Source organism: Corythoichthys intestinalis, chromosome 14, assembly GCF_030265065.1.
Source record: "Corythoichthys intestinalis isolate RoL2023-P3 chromosome 14, ASM3026506v1, whole genome shotgun sequence".
Lineage (NCBI taxonomy): Eukaryota > Metazoa > Chordata > Actinopteri > Syngnathiformes > Syngnathidae > Corythoichthys > Corythoichthys intestinalis.
In genome coordinates, this window is record NC_080408.1 from 38812280 (window position 1) to 38831196 (window position 18917).

Sequence of the window (18917 nt, forward strand, 5' to 3'; positions counted from 1 at the left end):
AAAATCTATAAATGTTTGGGTGGTGTTAGTTGAAGCAGACACTGTTTTTTCCATCTGTGTGATTTTGACAAAGATCAGATCACATTTGATAGGGATTTAATGCAGAAATGTGAGAAATTCCAAAAGGTTTAGATCACTCGAACAGAACTAAAATTGTAGGGACATTTTTTGTAAACTGATTGAAATGAAATTGAGGATCAGGAAACTAACTACAGTAACTGAATCCTGACTTTATATTAACAAAACCAAGAGAGGGTGGCATGGTGGAATAGTAGTGGGAACATTCGCCTCACATTTCTGAGCTTGTTGGTTCAATCCTGGCTCTGGCCTCCCTGTGTGGGTTCTCTCCAGGTACTCCGGCTTCCTCCCACATCCCCAAATCATGCATGGTAGGCTGACTGAACACTTCAAATTGTCCCATTGTTAGCTGGGATAGGCTCAAGCTCCCCTGCAAACCTCATGAGCATAAGTGGTTCAGAAGATAAATATATGAAAATAAGTGATACTACAGTGAAAAGGTCATCAGCTTTTATCTTGTTATTTTCATTCATGAGCTATCGCGGTTGATTTGAAATATGTTTATTACAACAGCCATAGGAAAATAAATTCAGGAATTAGAGTTATTTTACTTTCTACTGTGACATTTTTAGAACCTTGCACCCAAAAACCCATCTAAAAAAACACAAAACTAAAATTAACACTTTTGAAGAAATAAAAATAATGGTAAGCAATCACTGGTGAGACTACATGATTAAAAAATCTCTTTATTTGTTTTATGACACATTATATCTGTTAATAAAACATCTGCCAAAAAAAAAAAAAAAAAAACTCCTTATTACTCTCTCATGAATCTTGTATTGTTTGAAGGGTATTACTGCCGCCAGCATTTTTTCTAAGATGCATTACTCTCTTTTGCTGCCACTATTCATTTCACCACTGCCATTGATATCACTTTTCATATTTACAAACTGGCCTCCAAACACATGAAAGCAAAGAAAATCATCATAGCTCATTATAATCTTCTAAATTGGTCCATAGAGCGAATTAAAAAGAGAGAGAAGACTTCATGAACTAACTACCCGTGCTATTTCTCAAATAAACCCTCCAAAATCATCCTTGTCCTTCATTGAGGTCATTTCGAAGTCAATGCTTATTTACATTGCCACTGAAAGTTTAGGGGGGACAAGGTCAAACTTCTGGAATCATTTTAGTGCTGCTTTGAAATTGAAATGAATAAAGACGTTGACTGCTGCGTACATTTTGCTACTATTGACCAGAGGTGGGTAGAGTAGCCAAACATTTTACTCAAGTAAAATTAGCATTACTTCTAAATAATATTACTCAAGTAAGAGTGTTCACCCAAAACTTTACTCGAGTAGACGTAAAAAAGTATTTGTTGAAAAAAAACACTCATGTAATGGGTAACATTGTGAGTAACTGCTTACAATGTCTGATTTAAAAGAAAAGAAAAAAAAGAAAAAAAACAATAAAATGTATTTTTTTTCTACCGGTATATGAATTGTGAATTATTATACTGTACTATAGCCCAGTGGTCCCAAACCTTTATTGTTGTCGTGCTAATGTAGGTATCCCCGTCAGAAAATGTTTCCCCTGGCTTTGGGAGTGCGCATGCAATCAGGGAAAGTGGAGCCACAGCACTGTGCTTGATTTGATTTATTTCAGTGTTTTGATGTTGTAGTTCTCTATGAGGTTTTTCTACATCGACTATCCACTGAAAAACTTTTATTTTGTATGAAGTAACATTCTATATATATATATATATATATATATATATATATATATATATATATATATATATATATATATATATATATATATATGGCGGCACGGTGGCACGTCTGCCTCACAGTTCTGAGCTTAAGGGTTCAATCCCGGGCTTCGGCCATCCTGTGTGGAGTTTGCATGTTCTCCCCGTGCCTGCGTGGGTTTCCTCCGGGGACTCCGGTTTCCTCCCACATCCCAAAAACATGCATGGTAGGCTGATTGAACACTCTAAATTGTCCGTAGGTATGAGTGTGTGCGTGAATGGTTGTATGTCTCCTTGTGCCCTGTGATTGGCTGGCAACCAGTTCAGGGTGTCCCCTGCCTACTGCCCATAGTTAGCTGGGATAGGCTCCAGCACCTCCGCGACCCTCGTGAGGAAAAAGTGGCATGGAAAATGAATGAATGAATGAATATATATATATACAGTAAGGAGCAAAAGTATTTGGACCCCTTGTGGTTTTGCAAGTTCACCTACTTAGAAAATAGGTAGAGGTCTGAAATTTCAATCATAGATGCATTTCCACTTACAGACACATAATCTAAAAAAATTCAGAACTCATAATGTATGATTTTTCAATAATTTAATTTGTAATTTACTGGGGTTCATAAGTATTTGTACCCCTGAGAAAATCAGTGCTAATATTTAGTGCAGAAAACTTTCTTTGCAATTACAGAGGTCAGACGCTTTCTGTAGTTCTTCACCAGGTTATCACATATGCAAACAGGGACATACAACTTCTGTAAATCTGTCAGGTTTTGGGGCTGTAGTTGAGACACACAAAGTTTCTGCTCATCCAAACATTTTCTTTTGGATTGAGGTCTGGAGACTGGCTGGGCCACTCCAGAACCTTGATATGCTTTTTTATGCAGCCACTCTTGGTTCATGTGGCTGTATGCTTCAGTTCACTGTCATGTTGGAAGCTCCAGCCATGACTCAACCAAGTCTCTGCCTGAGCGAAGGAGGTTGTGGCCCCAAATCTGACAATACATTTCACCATTCATCCTCTGCTTTATACAGTTCAGTTGTCCTATCCCCTATGTCGAAAAGCAGTCCCAAAGCATGAGGTTTCCACCCCCATATTTCACAGTGGGGATGGTGTTCTTGGGATTGTACTCATCCTTCTTTTTCCAACACACGACAAGTAAAGTTTGCACCAAAAAGTTGACTTTCTCCCATGACCCCTCTGCATCATTCAGATGGTCCCTGGCAAACTTCAGATGGACCTTCACATGTACTGGCTTCAGCAGGGGAACCTTCTGAATAGTGCATGCTTTTAAATCATTGCACTGTTGTGTTTTACTGACATTAGCCTTTGAAACTGTGCATCTAGCTCTCTTCAGGTCATTGACCAGCTCCTGCAGTGTAATTCTAGGCTGAGCCTTCAGTTTTCTCATCATAAGTGATGTCCCGCGAGGAGAGATTTTACATGGATCCCCAGTCTGAGGTAGATTATCAGTCATATTTTCCATGTTTTCTTATTCCATTTTCTAACAATTGCTACAACTATTGATTTAATCTCACCAAGCTGCTTTCCAATTGTTCCATAGCCTTTTCCATTTTTGTGGAGCTCAACAATTTTTTCTCTGGTGTCTTTCGAAAGCTCTCTGGTCTTGCCCATGGTAGCAGTTGTATTATGACTGACTGTCGGACGCACAGGTGACAAAAATGAGCGTAAATGGGTGGTGGGTAGGTGGTGACTTATAGGTTAAAGGTGGATTTTTGTAAAGGTAGACTGACAACTCTTTGTGTGTCATATTTATTGCTGTTTCTCAGAGGTACAAATACTTCTGAGCCCCAGTAGATTACAAATTTTTTTTTTTTTTTTTAAATCATACAATGTGAGTTCTAGATTTTTTGAAATTATGTCTCTATGAGTGGAAATGCATCTATAATTGAAATTTCAAACCTCTAACTATTTTGTAAGTGGTTGAACACAATCACAATCACCAATCACACACACATACACACATATATATATATATATATATATATATATATATATATATATATATATATATATATATTAGGGCTGTCAAAATTATCACGTTAACGCGCGGTAATTAATTTTTTTAATTAATCACTTTAAAATATTTGACGCAATTAACGCACATGTCCCGCTCAGACAGTATTCTGCCTTTTGGTAAGTTTTACAGCAAGGTGTTTTGTGCTGTCTAACAGCGAACTCTTGTGGTCGCTCTACGACATGGTTTATTGCTTTCTTGCCAGTTCAATATGGCTGCACGACGTCTCGGGCTGACGCCTACGTTGTAATGTTGTGCTTATATGATCCTTGGACAAGATTTGTCCGTAAGTATGGTTGTTGTAAAGAATGTACATATTATGTTAGTAAGCGAAATGTTATATTTTTTGTATGAGACGCTTTTTGTTTATGTTTAGTGAACCTGTATAGCGTGCTAAGCTAAGGTTGTTGCTAATGCAATGCTTGTGTACTTTTTTTTGTAGTTTCACTACGGTCTAAAGAGGACAGTGGTTTAAGGCCATTTTATTAATAAATCAGATGAAAAAGGAAAAAGTCTGATTATTAAGGCGTCGTTCAATAGCTGTCTAGCTTTGGAAAAAGTAGACGCTTCGGAGTGAGGACAGCATAGACAGATTTAAATGACAGTAGAGTGAAATGCCCACTACAGTCCTTATGTACCGTATATTGAATGTATATATCCATCTTGTGTCTTATCTTTCCATTCCAACAAATTATTTTACAGGATATATATATAATTTACAGAAAAATATGGCATATTTTATAGATGGTTTGAATTGCGATTAATTGCGATTAATTGATTTTAAAGCTGTAATTAACTCGATTAAAAATTTTAATCGCTTGACAGCCCTAATATATACATATATATATATATATATATATATATATATATATATATATATATATATATATATATATATATATATATATATATATATATATATATATATATATATATATATACTGGACTGTCTCAGAAAATTAGAATACACAATATTCTAATTTTTTGAGACAGTCCTGTGTATATATACAGGACTGTCTCAGGAAATTAGAATACACAATATTCTAATTTCCTGACTGTCTCAGGAAATTAGAATATTGTGTATTCTAATTTCCTGACTGTCTCAGGAAATTAGAATATTGTGTATTCTAATTTCCTGAGACAGTCCTGTATATATATACACAGGACTGTCTCAAAAAATTAGAATATTGTGTATTCTAATTTCCTGAGACAGTCCAGTATATATATATATATGTACAGTGGGGAGAACAAGTATTTGATACACTGCCAATGGGAAAACCCATTGGCAGTGTATCAAATACTTGTTCTCCCCACTGTATATATATACAGTACTGTATGTGTATTGTTAGGATGGTTTGTATCCTTGGACAGGGCCGCAGCCAGGGAAAGCACTTTCTGATGGGGATACCTACATTGGCTTGACACCGGCAATGTGTGGCAGAAAATTACAGTAAATATAAATAAATATAATAGGAAATATAAAATGACACAGTAGGGTTAAAAAAGCTGAATCAACCTTTATAAACAGCGGTCTCTCCTAAAACCTGACGACAAATATCCTTGGTCGCATATAATGAGTTCTTTTCCAATCGTGAAAGGTTTCTTGGCTTTAGCAATATGATTCGTCACGAGGTATGACGCGCTCAGTGCATTTACTTTAGTTGCCTCGTTTGCTAGCTTTTAGCCACATATTATACAGAATAGACTTGGTTGTAGACTCCTCTTCTGGCTCAGTAGGTGGCCTTTTCCCCACTTAGCTAACGTTACTGTTTACATTGACTGACACTGGTCTGCTATAGGTGTGCAAACACACCAGTAATGGTGGCCAACTAGAGGCTGTTACGTTACTGTTTACATTGACTGACATTGGGCTGCTATAGGTGTGCAAACACACCAGTAATGGCCGCCAACTAGAGGTCGTCATTACTAAAATTACCAACTAGAGGGCGACGTATGCAAATCTATACTAAGATTAGTCAAGAGGCACAAGCCAGTTTGCGGTCGTTAACAATTTTTTTTTTTTTTCTAGTGTAGCCCATCATAATGGAGTAAGAGTAGTGTTTCTTCTTCAAAAATCTACTCGAGTAAAAGTATTGTGTGGTAAAATTACTCTAACTTACCCCTTTCCCACTGGCCTAAAAACCCATGTCAACCCACTAACAATCGGCTTTTGGTGGCAGTGGGAAAGGTGCACCGACCCACCTCGACCCGTGTCAATCAACCCGCCAAGCGACCCGCGTTAAAATCGCCTCGGCTCTGATCGTCATGCAGTGTGAAAGCAAAACCCCGGGTCAACAGTCAACACCCTAATCTACGTGGTGGTGTTGGCTCTTACGTGATGTATCATAACAATTTCGACCATTTTGAGGGCTGTAAAAAGCATGAAAACAGAGAACACAAACGGAAAGGAGACTTCCATGTTGCTCTGGATTGTTTACTTCCTTGAACTGAATGAATTCGGTCACACTTGTGTCGACGCGCATCTTAGCGTGGTGACGTCACGTAACCTTACACATGACTGAGGAGGGGTAGGGGGTTAGACGGGTGGAAAAAAAAGAAAGACACGGCTTTTTTTTGTCAATGGGAAAGATGCCAAATGACAATTGCTAGTGGGTTGCATTGGCTTGGAAAAAACGCGCGTTGACCCATTAGTTTCAGTGGGTAAGGGGCATAAGAAGTACATTTTTCTCAAAAAATTACTCAAGTAAATGTAACAGAGTAAATGTAACGCGTTACTACCCACCTCTGCTATTGACATACGTACACTATGTAGACAAATTATTGGGACTCATCAATGATAAAAACTGAAAGGCGCTTTCTTGACGATTTAATATTTGACTGGAAACAATCCTGGAATGAAATGACCCCAATGTTATAATGATGAGATAGTAGCTTTAATTGTAAGAATGATTTTCAGCACACCATCCACTGTCATGACTCAATGAAACAATACTCCACAGAAAAATTCCAATGTGGGAATGATGAAATATTTTGTTCGTTTAGTGTAGGTATTTGCAGGAGATTTGGAATCCTCAATAAAGGCTCATTTAAAAAAGAAAAAAAGTAGCATTATGTGTCAGAATAGAGTAGGTCCGCTGAAAAAGAAGTTGAAATAAATGCACACTTGGTGTCCATGAAGTCTTATTGTGAGGAGCTTCTTGTTCAGACGTCACAGATAGGCTTTGTATAAGATTTCAGGCAGTTTCCTGAGGAAGTCTGTGTCTAGTGTCCTAACGAAACCTCTCACGGAGTCCTTTATTCTCCCTTACCCTCCCAGCATGAGAGACTACAGTCATGACGAAAGTAGAGCTGCTACGTCAAGTGTTTTTGTATTTCAACTTGGGAGTGTGCGAATTGCATGAGATGCTCGCTAGTGAAGGAATACCAGCGTTGGCCGCCGTGGCCTGGTTCTCCACAAACATGGGGTCCAGGCACGCTACTTTGGCGGCGAAGAAAGCGTGAATGCAATGAAGCACCGCAAACAAGTTGGAGAACTCCAGCTCCTACGTGAGACAAAACAATACATAAAAACCTATTGAGATGTTAAAAAAAAAAAAAAGATGGACTTGCCTTTGCCTCAATAGATTTGGAGTCTTGATTTTGGAATAAAAACTTGATCTTGCTTTTGCCATCATCTGATGAGCCTTTCAATTGAGAGAACTTGTATCTCCAAAGGACAGCCTATAATGTAGTGGGTTACAAGGTAAGTATCATTAGTTTGTATCAGCAGCTCATGAAAAATGCATGTGCGACTCTGAATGCGTGTTGTGTTGTATGAATTGTATTATTGTTGCCACTAGGCAAGTAATAGCAGCAGAGGAAAGGATATGAATATGTATGTGTCAGTCTTACTGTAATTGTTTATGTTAGTGCAATCATCTGGAGGAGGAGTGTTGCAATCAGTTTGAGGTTTACAACAGCGGAGAGAAAATCACAATTGAAATGTAAAATACAGAATAGGGGAAAATAACACAACTCCCCCTTTGTTTTGCATGCTCCTCCAATGTAGTTGTAACACTGAATGTGCCTTGCAGTTGGCTGGTGACCACTTGAATACCCTCAACTTGCAGCATTAGTTATTAAAGTCATGGGGTGGCGCATGTGACCTTGGGGAACATCATTTTTTGCCATACTAGAATAAAGTGTAATTGCACATCCACTCAGTGGGTGGCAGTGGCGCTCTCATTTTCAAAGTGTGCGCAGTATTTTTTAACCAAATAAGAGCACACCGCAAAGAGCACTGGAGAGATGAAGAGCTAAGACGAGGATATATGACGAAGCGTATGTAGCGTTTGGCTTTTGCTTTGACTTATACCGTATTTCTCAATTGTTTTGGTACATTTCTCAGATCAGAATGGAAATTGTCAAAAGTACTTGTTCAATCCTCACAACATCGAATCACTAGTGCACATAAAAAAAGCAGTTTCTCATTTCTTTGCGCAAATTGAAGATGTTTCTGTGCATCCATGCAAATTATTTTGTACAATTCTCTGCTGTTTCCTACATTATCAGTTGCATCCGTCATGATGGTCAAAATGGATGATCATGGGTCTCTATTGAATAGTCTCACTAGCCACAACATTTAGTCATTACGTCATTGCATAAGTCTTTACATCCAAAATGAATGAACATGTCAGAATATGTCTACAAGTGCGTGCTTATTTCGAAGCATTTCCGTTACTTATTTTACGTAACTTATTTTAAACAGCCAAAATGTATGATAGTTTGGGACAATGTGGGTTTCGACCACCCTAACGTAATCAGGGAATGGTTTGCAACCCACAACAGAATGGTAATGGAGTTCCTCCCACCATACTCCCCATTCCTCAATCCCATAGAAGAATCTTTCTCCCCGCGGAGATGGCAAGTGTATGATCACCTGCCTCACACTCAGATGACTCTTCTGGATGCCATGAATGCAGCATGTCAGCACATCACAGCAGATGCCTGCACAAGCTGGATAAGGCATTCAAGAAGATTCTTTCCATGCTGTATCACAAGAGAGGACATCCATTGTGACGTGGATGAAAATTTGTGGCCCAACAGGGAGGAATTTCTAGATGTGTAGAAATAATGGGGGAAAAAATACCGACATGTAGCACTCAAAGTTTAGTTGTGCCGATTGTCTTATGTTCACATTTCTAATTTTGCCTTTGTTTTTTCTTTGTGATACTCAGTGCTGTCTTTTGCTTTCTGTATCGCAGCGACACGGTCTGTCAAGAAATTGTAAAAACAGTAAAAGTGTAAACTGAATCTTGTCCAATCTCTTGCAATCAATCTCTCACACACAAAGGTGTAACTTGCCATTTTCATCAAAACTTACTTCAGCATCAGAGCCTTCCACCGGAGACAGCACTGACATGCTTATTGACACAGAAATATAATTTTGAGCGATAGACTATATATTTTGTACAAAAAAACTGGCTTTTGCAGTTAATCCATGTTGTTTTGCTACTTGTGCAACATGTTATGAGGATTGAAGAAGTAGTTTGGAGAACTTTGATTCTGTTCTCAGACACGTACCAAAGCAACTGAGAAAAACTAATATTAAAAAGGACACAAAGAGGTGAATTTATAGTCAAAATAATTTTATAGACAAATGACTATTTACAGTGGCGGCAAAGAGTTGGGGCGCGAAATGTTTAAGTCTTCCTGTGGGGCGTAACAGAAAATAATTGAGAAGCACTGCTTGCAGGAATCTCGTCAGCCTGATGTGTCAAAAAAAAAAGCAGGAATCAACAAAAAATGAGGGTGTCCCAGACTGTGTTGAACGCAGTCACAAAAAAACCTTCAAGTCATAACTCAGATATTTAAGAGGGATTAGTGCTGAGATCATTTGTACGTATAGTACCCCTGTACGTTTTCCCACAAACAGCCTCCAGCAGAAGCTATCTACTGTAGCTTTTGTCATTGTAAATATTTTAAGGACAAACGTTGGCCTGAGGTTTATGCATTCCTGTCCCTTCACTTCCTGGTTCTACATTCCCATGCATCTGCTGAATCATGCAGAAGCACACATTTTAATTTAATGAACACATCAACACTAAGTACTCTTGGTCCATTAAGAAGAGTACATTATTGGCATCGTACTCGGCCCCCCCAAAATGTTGGATTGTGTTCTGCTTTTATTCATCATAAATTACAGTGAAATAGACTTTTGGTTTGATTTGCTTAACAAGAGGCTGCAGCTCTTTGTGTTGAATATGACCCGAACATAAGCTTTTGGGCGAATATATATTGAATAGATATTTATCAATCCTATTGCTAGATGTCGTTTTTAATGCCAAACTTCTGTCCTTTGTTCTATGTTCAATTTTGAGGATTAAACAGCAACAGACATGGCAAACAATGACTAAGCCATTATATCAAAGAACCCTTGGAGTTAACTCATTGGCCACCATTGCTTGATGGCAATAGATGTTCAATGCATTTGAAGTGGGAGGGCTGGCAGTGGCAGTCATTGCCACTTCCGAATGGATGAGACATCACTCACCTTAGAAGCGGCGTCAAAGCACACAAAGCCCATACTGAAGTCTACCGTTAGTCCCATTAGGTGGCTCTCCATAATGCAGGCGTACGTTTTAGACTGCGGAGAAAAGGAAGCAATAAAAAAGAAATGGTGAGCTCAGCAGTTAACTATATCATTCCTTTCTCTCTTTTGCGTGTAACATTATAAATCTTGCCTACTTGTATCCGTTCTACTTCAAGGTATGTGGCCATCTGAAAGGCCTTTTCCCAAATGAGCAGCTCGGACTCCAGCTCCACGCTGAAAAACATGTCCTCACCACTCTCGGTCTGCACACTGAAGCTATGCCTTCTCTTGTCCACCAACTCATTGTCCTAAACACACAAAGTTGGGCAAAAACTATTTAGGAGTTTGTTTTAAATGTTTATTTGGTTGCTGTGGATTTTTTTTTTTAGCTCATCCATAACCAATAACTGTCCAATCCATTTTTGTGGAATGACTGCTGCCGTCCCATATAAATTGAAAGTGCTAAATGTTTTTAGGTGTGTACAAGAGTGGTTTTCAGGTGACAGGTGTTTTGTTGTGTTTGTCATAAGTTTTTTCTGTTAATCATTAGAGGTGTTTTGGTAATTTTTTTTTTTTAGACGCTAATTATTTTTTCTCACAGTTCAATGGGATAACCCCTTTTAATCTTGGCTTGGCTTCGCGCACAAAGATTTCATGAATGGGGTTGCCCACGTAACGTGGAAATGTCCTTCAAGCCTGTGCCATGGAGTTTTAAGTTGGAGTACAGTGTGCATGGTCCTGGCCCCACCCTTTACACCTGGAGTTCATCTGCCATGGCCTAGCAAGCTGGGATGGCGACAGCGAGGTGCTCGAGTTGTAGGTTTTACATCACACTGTCCTTATCCTAGATGAATGGCCTGTCAAGGCTATCAAGTCTTATCTACCCTGGTTTTGAGGGTGGGCCGCATTTAGCTCTCCTGAGACAGCGCCCTTGAAGATGGATCCTGCTTTTCATTCCATCAGTGTGTCCAGCCACCCTCGACACCAATCTTCAGGAGGAGATGGTGGGGGAGACGGTTTAGTCGCCGTCGACCCAATCCTGAAACAGGTAGTACTGGCTTATAGGTTACAGGTGGCAGATGCAGCAGGGCTCATCAATCTTACAGTCCAAACACGATAGCAGGTGACTTTGCGCCAGATCCGGCGTCAGCTCGCCAGATCAACATAGCAATCACGTCTGCTGAATGCCTCAGTGCACCAGATGCAGCCGAGTTCATCAATCTGACAGTCCAAATGATAGGTTACACACTGGGGCGGACAGTGGAGCCTGGACGCGCTAAAAACTCTGAAATTTAACATTCAGCTTGTAATGTCACAAGAACTTGCACACTGAAGGCGGGCATCCGCTGGAACACAGCAGAGTGATGGCATAGACCCTACGGCGTCATTGAGCATTCGAAGTTCTGCGTCAAGAGAACGCGTTGCTCTGTAATTCACTGCCATGCCACCAGATGGGTGTGGCTTTGTCTTTGAATGATTTTAGGGGACTTTTGTCGAATTCCTTTAGTTTTTCTCTGATCATTGACAGCAATGGCAACGAAGATGGAACGTGTATATTTGCAGCTGCAGCTAATCAATATTGAACAAACAAATGTTGATAATAATAATTATAATAATAACAAATGTGAATACAAATGTTGAAGCGTCGGCAACACAGAAGACATTTGCGAATGTTTGAAAACCGCTGTGTTGTTGTATGGAACCACAAATGTTCTGAGCGGACCAATCACAGTCCTTCGATGTTCACATCACGCTCGCTTTTTTTGGATGGGTGCACGTCAGGCTATGGCATAGGGTCATAATCGGGTCTGTGTTAAATGTGTAGTTCCGCTATCATCGCTACGCAGAAGCATAAATCAGCCTTAAACAGGAAAACACGTACGATTCAGGAAATGTCGTCTCGGTGTACGGAAATTTTTATGGTAAGTGCTTTATTCAAAGTCATAATTGCGTTTTGAAGTCACTTCTTGACTGCTGAACAAGTTATTCAATCGAGCATTAATAAAATGTATTAAAGTGATCTGCCATGTCTGCAAGTTAGGTCATTCAAAATGTGTTGTTCTATTACCAAACTGCCCACCAGATTTTTCGGACACTATCTACCAGTCCCTCTCAATTAATTAGATCCCCCATTACCCCATAACCTTAACAAATACAACATGTTGTTTACAGTCTAAAAATGGGTCATTAATGTGGAGTTGCTTGTTTCAATTAAAATATTTTGTAGAGGAAAAATGTTGTATTGTTATATTGTTGTATGTTGCATTAATATGTTAGCATTAAATAATGACATGAAAAAGAAGTGTTGTCATTATTGCATTTAACAGAAACATTTAATTTGCAATATAAAAACATTACAGTATCAATCAATCAATCAATCAAATTTATTTATATAGCCCTTTACAAAACCCGAAAGGCCCTTAAAGTGCTTTACAACAAAACATGGCTCAAGATAAATAAAAGGCAGGAAAATATTATACAATGACATTTAAAAAAATAAAACAAGAAATAAAACAAAAAATAAAACAAAGACGGCGCATCGCGATAAAAGTCCAACAAATAAAACAATAAAACAGATAAAATCCAAAGACATTAAAAAAGACCCTTAAGCAAATAAAACCAGGCTATCCTAATCTGTGTAAAAGGTGAGTCTAAAAAGGTGCGTTTTTAGCCGAGACTTAAAAAGACCTACATCCGTGGTGGTGCGGATTTCGGGGGGAAGGCTATTCCACAGCCTGGGGGCAGCAACCGCAAAGGATCGGTCTCCCCAGTGTTTAAGTTTTGACCTCGGAACATCTAAAAGAAGCTGGCCAGTCGAGCGAAGAGTCCAGCCAGAGGTACGAAAAGTTAAAATTTCCGATAAATAAGATGGAGCCTGGCCATTAATAGAATTAAAAACAAATAGTAAAAGTTTAAAATCAATTCTAAAATGGACTGGAAGCCAGTGGAGTGATGATAGCACAGGCGTAATATGCTCACGTCTGGGTGTACCTGTTAAAAATCGAGCAGCAGCATTTTGAACAAGTTGGAGCCGAGAAATCGAGGATTTGGGGAGGCCAACATAAAGTGCATTGCAGTAGTCCAGCCTTGAGCTTATAAAAGCGTGAATTGCTTTTTCAAGGTCTTGGCGACTAAGAAAAGGCTTCACTTTTGCTAAGAGACAGAGTTGGAAAAAACTTGCTCTTACAACAGAGCTTATTTGTTTTTCAAAGTTAAAGAGCATATGACACGAGAAAAAAAGTCTTAAATGGCATTATTATGTGAATTAGAATCATATTTTGAGACGATTCGACTATATACAACAATTTAGCAAAGCACAGATGACGAGAAATCAGTCTTTTAATCTGCCGATTAGCCACGCCTACCATCATCGGGCATTAGCGTCCTCAACAGGTGGATGACGTCAGCGGTAGACTGGGCTCATCAATTTTACTATTCAGCCCATTGAGGCGGAATTATTCAGAACGAGGAAAACGCGACGAAGAGAGCCACAAAATGTCATTGTTTCAGTCTCTCTACTCCAATATTTTTACAGGATATTCTTTTTATCCAAGTATTTTTCCCCAATAGCTATATAAATGGCTTGAGAAGGACCAGTCAGCCCGTCGAGGGGGAACTATTCACAACGAGGAAAACGCGACGAAGAGAGCGGCAAAATGTCATTGTTTCTGTCTCTTTACTTCAGTATTTTTACAGGATATTCTTTTTATCCAAGTATTTTCCCCAATAGCTACATAAATGGCTTGAGAAGGACCAGTCAGCCCGTCGAGGGGGAACTATTCACAACGAGGAAAACGCGACGAAGAGAGCGGCAAAATGTCATTGTTTCTGTCTCTTTACTTCAATATTTTTACAGGATATTCTTTTTATCCAAGTATTTTCCCCAATTGCTAAATAAATGGCACGGTCATGACAAATAACAGTCTTGTGCTAAATGGAATATGAAATAATAAAAATGCATTTATTCAGGACGACATGGCAAAATTACTCCATAATGGTCAAACCTGTCGACTTCACCTTTACTGTCGCACCTCCCGAACGATATTTTATGACACCTAAATCGGACATATGTCATTTCCCTTCCCCGGCTTCGGAGAATGTAAACAAACCAGAAGGCGTGACAGCTAGCCGACATGCTAACCCGAACCAAGTGATGTTTCAAAGTCTTCGATGCGGAAAATCACACATAACTATCCTGGATTATTTGACATGACGACCCGGTTGTCGATTGTCTTCGCGGATCGGCAAACCGCCCGGCGGAGAGCAATTTACAGTTCGTTCCCCGGAGGAGGGTGGCTGGAGTTGTTGTGCAGCTAACGTGCTGCTGCTAATGAGCATTAGGAGAGCTTTTTACATGCCTATCAATGATCAAACGTAAGTAGTCCTTCATTTCAAGGAAGTTTGCAGTGTTTACTTTGTAATCGCTGTATTCGTATTTGACATAATACAAAACAAGATGTTTACTCACTTCCTCGTAAATCCAATGGTCCCACAGTAAATATCCACGGTGAATGGGAACCTTTTGAAACTCCAAAAAGGCGCATATGCCTCTCCCTCATACAGAATGATTTTTCTGCAGCCGTTTGGCTGGCATGATGCGGAAAAATAAACGTATTAATCCGCAAAATCAGCTGAATCCTTCGTCCTCATACACAACAGTACACTGTAGCGTGAAGAGGACGCCTTCTACCATACACGTCACAGCGCCCTCCTCCTCAATGCAAGACCAAAGCCGGAAGTCACTCATTTTCATGGCGCGGGATTCAAAAAACTACAGTGCCTTGCAAAAGTATTCGGCCCCCTTGAATCTTGCAACCTTTCGCCACATTTCAGGCTTCAAACATAAAGATATGAAATTTAATTTTTTTGTCAAGAATCAACAACAAGTGGGACACAATCTTGAAGTGGAACAACATTTATTGGATAATTTAAACTTTTTTAACAAATAAAAAACTGAAAAGTGGGGCGTGCAATATTATTCGGCCCCTTTACTTTCAGTGCAGCAAACTCACTCCAGAAGTTCAGTGAGGATCTCTGAATGATCCAATGTTGTCCTAAATGACCGATGATGATAAATAGAATCCACCTGTGTGTAATCAAGTCTCCCTATAAATGCACCTGCTCTGTGATAGTCTCAGGGTTCTGTTTAAAGTGCAGAGAGCATTATGAAAACCAAGGAACACACCAGGCAGGTCCGAGATACTGTTGTGGAGAAGTTTAAAGCCGGATTTGGATACAAAAAGATTTCCCAAGCTTTAAACATCTCAAGGAGCACTGTGCAAGCCATCATATTGAAATGGAAGGAGCATCAGACCACTGCAAATCTACCAAGACCTGGCCGTCCTTCCAAACTTTCTTCTCAAACAAGGAGAAAACTGATCAGAGATGCAGCCAAGAGGCCCATGATCACTCTTGATGAACTGCAGAGATCTACAGCTGAGGTGGGAGAGTCTGTCCATAGGACAACAATCAGCCGTACACTGCACAAATCTGGCCTTTATGGAAGAGTGGCAAGAAGAAAGCCATTTCTCAAAGATATCCATAAAAAGTCTCGTTTAAAGTTTGCCAGAAGCCACCTGGGAGACACACCAAACATGTGGAAGAAGGTGCTCTAGTCAGCTGAAACCAAAATTGAACTTTTTGGCCACAATGCAAAACGATATGTTTGGCGTAAAAGCAACACGGCTCATCACCCTGAACACACCATCCCCACTGTCAAACATGGTGGTGGCAGCATCATGGTTTGGGCCTGCTTTTCTTCAGCAGGGACAGGGAAGATGGTTAAAATTGACGGGAAGATGGATGCAGCCAAATACAGGAACATTCTGGAAGAAAACCTGTTGGTATCTGCACAAGACCTGAGACTGGGACGGAGATTTATCTTCCAACAGGACAATGATCCAAAACATAAAGCCAAATTTACAATGGAATGGTTCAAAAATAAATGTATCCAGGTGTTAGAATGGCCAAGTCAAAGTCCAGACCTGAATCCAATCGAGAATCTGTGGAAAGAGCTGAAGACTGCTGTTCACAAACACTCTCCATCCAACCTCACTGAGCTCGAGCTGTTTTGCAAGGAAGAATGGGCAAGAATGTCAGTCTCTCGATGTGCAAAACTGATAGAAACATACCCCAAGCGACTTGCAGCTGTAATTGGAGCAAAAGGTGGCGCTACAAAGTATTAACGCAAGGAGGCCGAATAATATTGCACGCCCCACTTTTTAGTTTTTTATTTGTTAAAAAAGTTTAAATTATCAAATAACTTTTGTTCCACTTCACGATTGTGTCCCACTTGTTGTTGATTCTTGACAAAAAATTAAATTTTATATCTTTATGTTTGAAGCCTGAAATGTGGCGAAAGGTTGCAAGGTTCAAGGGGGCCGAATACTTTTGCAAGGCACTGTAAATAAAAGTAGCGATCGCTTCCACACACATCCAAGCGGCCCATATCATTCAGGGGCATAAAATACCGCGTGTATTATGAAATAAACATGCTTTTTCGTGTCACAGGCACTTTAAGCCTGTTATCGAATATCCGTCTGAGATTTGTAACGTGTGTCTTAAAAATGTAAGCCGGAGCGCCAGAGTTGGGCTCAAGGGCTTTCATCATGGAAGGTGTGCCAAAAGTAATGAATTCAGTTTTGCTCTCGTTAAGATGTAAAAAGTTTTGTGCAAGCCACTGCTTCACATCAGATATGCACTCCATCAATTTAGCAAGAGCAGTTTTTTGTTAGGTCTCAGGGGCAGATAAAGCTGCAGGTCATCAGCATAAAAATGAAAAGCGATATTATGTTTTTTTTTAATAATTGATCCTAAAGGTAGGAGATAAAGCGCAAAAAGAACAAGCCCTAAAGTAGGGCCTTGCGGTACCCCGCAAGACAGAGAAGTTTGTGAGGAGCAAAATTCCCCAATCATTACCGAGAATGTTCTATGTTGTAGGTACGATTTAAACCTATTTTGGAGCGTTACCACGGATACCTATGACATGTTCTAAACGAGATACGAGGACTGTATGGTCAACTGTATCGAATGCTGCTGTGAACACAGAATGTGTACTACTACATACTGTGAATTACAGTATGATACATTGAACAAAATGGACCCCAAATTTAGTACTGAACACGGTTTTGATACAAATCTGGCGTGTCATATCGTGTGCCATATCCGGGCCATACATTAATGTAGTGTCTGCTACTTTGGACCAGTTCTGACACAAAACTGGTTGCTGATCCGACAAGTGACTCCCTACTGAGTTTGGGCCATTGTTCAAAAAGGCACTGGGGCGGATCCGTTTTACGAAATTTTCAGTACATCTGGCCTATGTCTGCTCCAGTTATACTTTGCTATCTGGGTCCTGACCTGACTCACACATACGAGGAAACACCATAATGTTCCTATATTAACACGGGCCACGCTCTTGTCTGAACGCAGTTTCCTGGCTTGGTTGACACAGAAATTTTCCCGGAAATTTGTCCAGCATTTGCAGTCTTGTAACCTGGTCAAAAGTCAAAATTTCCCGGGTAACGCTATGTGTGAATGTTAATTCAAATCTAAACCCTCTGAAGGTGATTTAAAATAAATATATAAATGAATATTTTATATATAAATATTTTCAATTTATAGTTTTATAGTCTGTAACTTGTTGCCTGTCATTGACAATGATGGACATTCCATTAATTTAAATGGGGAGCACTGGCTGTAAATGCTCATCTTTCATTGAGTTAAATGAGTGCCCTATACAGGGTTAAGTGGACAGTAATTTTCTATTTGCTGTGATATCAAAGGGTTGCCTACCTTTAAAATCTTGCACATGATTTCATAGACGGTAAAGCTTTTCTCAGCTCTGGTCCAGTCCCATGTTGTCACCTACAAACGATAGACAAATTAATAAGGAAAGTAAATGACTGTTATTGGAGTACTCTGACACCCGAAAGCTTTCAAAATCATGTCAAGGGTTAAATAGTAAGCCATCCCTGCACAAGACCTCCTTCGCTATCTGCCATCCACTTACATTAACATATTCCATTTACATCAATCTTTCCCACATCTCCATTACAGCACTTGTCATTATCGCTTTACACAAAATGATGAGGAGCTTCCTCTTTAACAGCACACACAAAATATAAATAATATAAAAATCATACTGGAGGAGCAGAAAACTTGAAAAGAGAGGAACCCCTCAACGCAAGGAACTTTGGCGAGTACATTCGATCCTGGACGGAGTCCTGCTCCTTCTCGTCGGCCCAGCCCATGTAGATGATCTGTGCCATAGGATATAAAAGAATATTTTAATTTTTGCGTTGGTGGGAGGTGAGAGAAATCACACCTGTTTAAAAATTTTCACAGAATATATAATTTTGAAACAAAATATGTATGTCTTAAAACCACATTTTCAGGCGTTGACTCGAAATTCAAATGATATAGGAATGAAAAAGCTCATCAGGACTGTAACAGCTACCGACAGATAAGCAGGGAGGTTGGTGAGGGCACGGGGGATGTTGAAAAGACAGAAGTGACAAGGAGAAATGTTACAAAAATACGATTTGATGACACCAAGTGATTCGGTGTGGCCGTCAAG

The 18917-nt window shown here is 39.6% G+C and overlaps 1 protein-coding gene across 5 annotated transcripts in view; it reads right to left on the reverse strand.

The window, feature by feature from the left end:
* Nucleotides 1-5132: 5132 nt before the first annotated feature.
* Nucleotides 5133-18917, reverse strand: part of sntg1 (syntrophin, gamma 1) — a 74768-nt gene continuing 60983 nt past the window's right edge. For all 5 annotated transcript variants that reach the window (XM_057857699.1, XM_057857698.1, XM_057857695.1 and 2 more), the window contains 6 exons: nt 18484-18600; nt 18134-18205; nt 10495-10647; nt 10301-10393; nt 7378-7488; nt 5133-7310 (listed from right to left, as the gene is read on the reverse strand). In XM_057857699.1, the coding sequence (XP_057713682.1) occupies nt 7125-7310; nt 7378-7488; nt 10301-10393; nt 10495-10647; nt 18134-18205; nt 18484-18600 (732 nt within the window). In that variant the 3' untranslated portion in view covers nt 5133-7124. The remainder of the gene's footprint in view (nt 7311-7377; nt 7489-10300; nt 10394-10494; nt 10648-18133; nt 18206-18483; nt 18601-18917) is intronic.